The 2955-nt window shown below is 58.5% G+C and overlaps 1 protein-coding gene across 1 annotated transcript; it reads right to left on the bottom strand.

Moving 5' to 3' along the window:
- Positions 1 to 702: 702 nt before the first annotated feature.
- Positions 703 to 2085, bottom strand: LOC107214116 (gap junction beta-5 protein-like). Its single transcript, XM_033519587.1, has one exon. It carries the CDS (start codon positions 2052 to 2054, stop codon positions 1227 to 1229), a length of 828 nt encoding a protein of 275 aa, XP_033375478.1. The 5' UTR covers positions 2055 to 2085; the 3' UTR covers positions 703 to 1226.
- Between the last annotated feature and the right edge of the window lie 870 nt (positions 2086 to 2955).

Here is a 2955-nt window from a genome sequence, read left to right as displayed (position 1 = left end):
AAAGGTCCCCAAACTCAGTGGTGGCAGCACAAGGAGCTGCTGTGGGCTCACAGGGCTCTGTGCCAGTGGCTAGGTTCCCCCCAGGGCTTCTCCACCATTCTCACCCCCACCAGTGGCTGATTCAGTGTCTGCCCTCCCATCAGCAGTGCTGTAGCCCCACCTGCTCTTGGTTTCCCTTCAGCCCTGCCTGTCCCTGGCATCCCCCTGGCCACAGCAGCCTCTCAGCCTCCCACCCAGCACATCTAGCTGGTCCTTTCCCCAGGACCCATCCTGTGGGAAAGAGTTCAGTTTTGCCCACAGAGGGTCTCAGCTGGATGACTGCAATGATCTGTCACAGAGAGTGGCCTCAGTCACATAAAGGATGTAGCGATGGTGTTCCCTCACCCCCTGTGCCACTTCCTTTGGGACAGAGCCAGGGAGCGCTGGCACTGTCACTTGCTCATGGAAAAAAATAATTATCACACCCTCTGAGTAAAGCAAAACTAGTAACAGATCGAGCTGCATGTTCAATGTTAATGTTACTTGTGAGTGCATTTGCCATGAAATTACTGTTAATTATTCATGCCAGCTAATGCTCAGCTCCCTCTGATGGCCTCAGAAATGGCAGCACCACCCGTGTCACGGCTGAACGCGATTTATTACAACAATAAGTGAGATCAGATTCTGCCATTTAATGTTATTGTTTAATCAATGGTTGGGGTGTTTTTCCTCTCTTGTGTTTGGTTGTTTTGCTCAGGTGTTTTGCCCAGGCCAGGCAGGATGATCCAGCAGCCCACAGCAGGCACTGCCTACCTGGTCGGATCCTCATGCCTATTGTGGCTGCGGCACCAGGGACCTGCTCTTGTCCCCACTCAGCTAATGAGTATTATTAATGACAATTGCATCAGTCTGAGGTGGCCCTGACACCCACTGAATGGCTGATGTAGGGTGAGATATAGGAAGAGGGGTTTCCTGGGGGATCAGGTTGTCTGTGCTGGCTGTACCACTGTTAGTTCACAGCTGCCATAGAACTGCTGCTCCCTGTCACTCCCAGGGATAGCATGTGTCCTGCAGCCCTTGCTTTACCCCAAATTCAGCAGGATGATGTAAAATGCCTTTCCCAGGACAAGAGAGGCAGAGACCTCTCAGGCACAGCCCAGCTCTGGAGTGGACTGGGGCAGAGAGGAGCAAGAGCAGCCAGGAAGTTGCAGGCCAAGTGACCGGTTCCTGCTTTCTCTTGGGCAGCTCTAGGAATGAGCCTCATCCTCGGACAGCGTGCTGGGGCAGGAGGCTGTGAGTGGGATGGTGGCCGTGGGGGGTTTGTAGTCCGCCCCGTGGAACACCTGCCCACCCGTGCCCACGGGGTCGGCGCAGGAGATGGGGCAGTCGTGGCTGTGCTGCCGGCTGTCCCCTCCTCCGGCCTGCAGGCACTCACGGCACCGCTTCCCGATCAGGTAGGTGGCCTCAATGATGTTCAGCACCACGCAGACGCAGGTGGTGACCACCATGAAGAGGGTGAAGATGTTCTTCTCGGTGGGCCGGGAGATGAAGCAGTCCACCACATTGGGGCAGGGCGGCAGCTCGCACTTCACTACCCGGGGCAGGGTGTAGTTCCTGTAGAAGCGGTAGAAGATGTAGAGGAAGACCACGTCCACGCTGGCCTTGAAGATGAGGCTGAGCAGGTATGTCCACCAGAGCCCACCCCGCTTCTTGCCAGGGTTGGGGTAGATGCAGCGATAGTTGTCCCCTTTGGTTTCACGGAGCCTCTGCTCCTTGGCCTCCCTGTAGGCCACGTGCATGATGACCAGGAGGGACGGACATGTCACCAGGATGAGCTGCAGGGCCCAGAGGCGGATGTGGGAGACAGGGAAGAAGTGGTCAAAGCAGACATTGGTACAGCCTGGCTGCCGCGTGTTGCAATCAAAGTCCTTGTGATCATCGCTCCAAACCCTCTCGGCCGCCACCAGATAGACCAGCAGGCGGAAGATGAAGACGAGGGAGAGCCAGATGCGGCCGAAGGCTGTGGAGTACTTGTTGACGCCGCTGAGGAGCCCCTCGAACACCCCCCAGTTCATGGCTCCCCAATCCTGTCAGCCAGGCTGGGAAGAGAGAAGACACCGTGACACTGAAGAAGCAGCAAGAGGTCCCCTTCGGAGTCCCTGTGTGCCGCAAAGCACTGAGACATGCTCCTGGCACCATCTCTGACTTGCGCTGCCATACCAGGACACCACTGACAGCACAGACCTGGTCTGGGTGACACGTCTCCTCCAAGCATTGTCCCCCACCCTGGGAACACGGGGACCCGACAACGCTCGTGGTTTCTGCTGCAGCCACAGCATCCTCCAGCCACCACCACCTCCGGTGCACGGCTCAGCCCGCATCCTGCCCCAGCTCCCGCCTCGTTGCCCAGGTATTTGTTATTAATTTTCCTTACGTTGCCAGGCCTGGCTCAGGCAGACAACACATAGGAGCAGCCGGGGCGTGACTCACCCAGCTGTGCATCCTCTCCCATCACTGGAATCTGCGAGGGGCCCTGTGCCACTGCTCCGTGACCCCATGCCGTGCCCACGCACCGGGGAGCCCCACGGCAGGGCAGAGGCAGCGGCTGGGCTGGGGGGTCTGCACAGGGGGGGCTGCACAGCCCCTGCAACGCCGAGGAGCTGCCGTGGGGCCTGGCTGCCAAAACAACCAATTTTCACCAGCACCAGGCCCCTGCGTGGCCGATTTGACCCCAGCTTGCATCGTGCCAGATAAACGCGCCCCATGCGCTGTGGAGCTGCAGCAAAGCAGGACTCCCAGGGCTGCGTTTGGCGCTGGATCTCCTTAAATATTTTGCCTACCAGTGAAATAACACGATCCTCCCTCGCTGACAGGCGAACACATCCCCTGCTCTGCACAGCTCGCCCACCTGCAGGCCTGGAGTGGCCACGGACACTCCCGGTCCCCGTCCCTCCCGTGGGAGCCGGTGGCGCTCCC

This window comes from Parus major, chromosome 23 (genome assembly GCF_001522545.3).
Source record: "Parus major isolate Abel chromosome 23, Parus_major1.1, whole genome shotgun sequence".
In the NCBI taxonomy this organism is placed as follows: domain Eukaryota; kingdom Metazoa; phylum Chordata; class Aves; order Passeriformes; family Paridae; genus Parus; species Parus major.
Note: the sequence above shows the minus strand (reverse complement) of the source record. Positions and strands in the feature narration are given on the sequence as shown.

Coding starts and splice junctions, on each gene's coding strand:
- LOC107214116 (XM_033519587.1), bottom strand. CDS start 2,054: ATGAACTGGGGGGTGTTCGAGGGGCTCCTCAGCGGCGTCAACAAGTAC.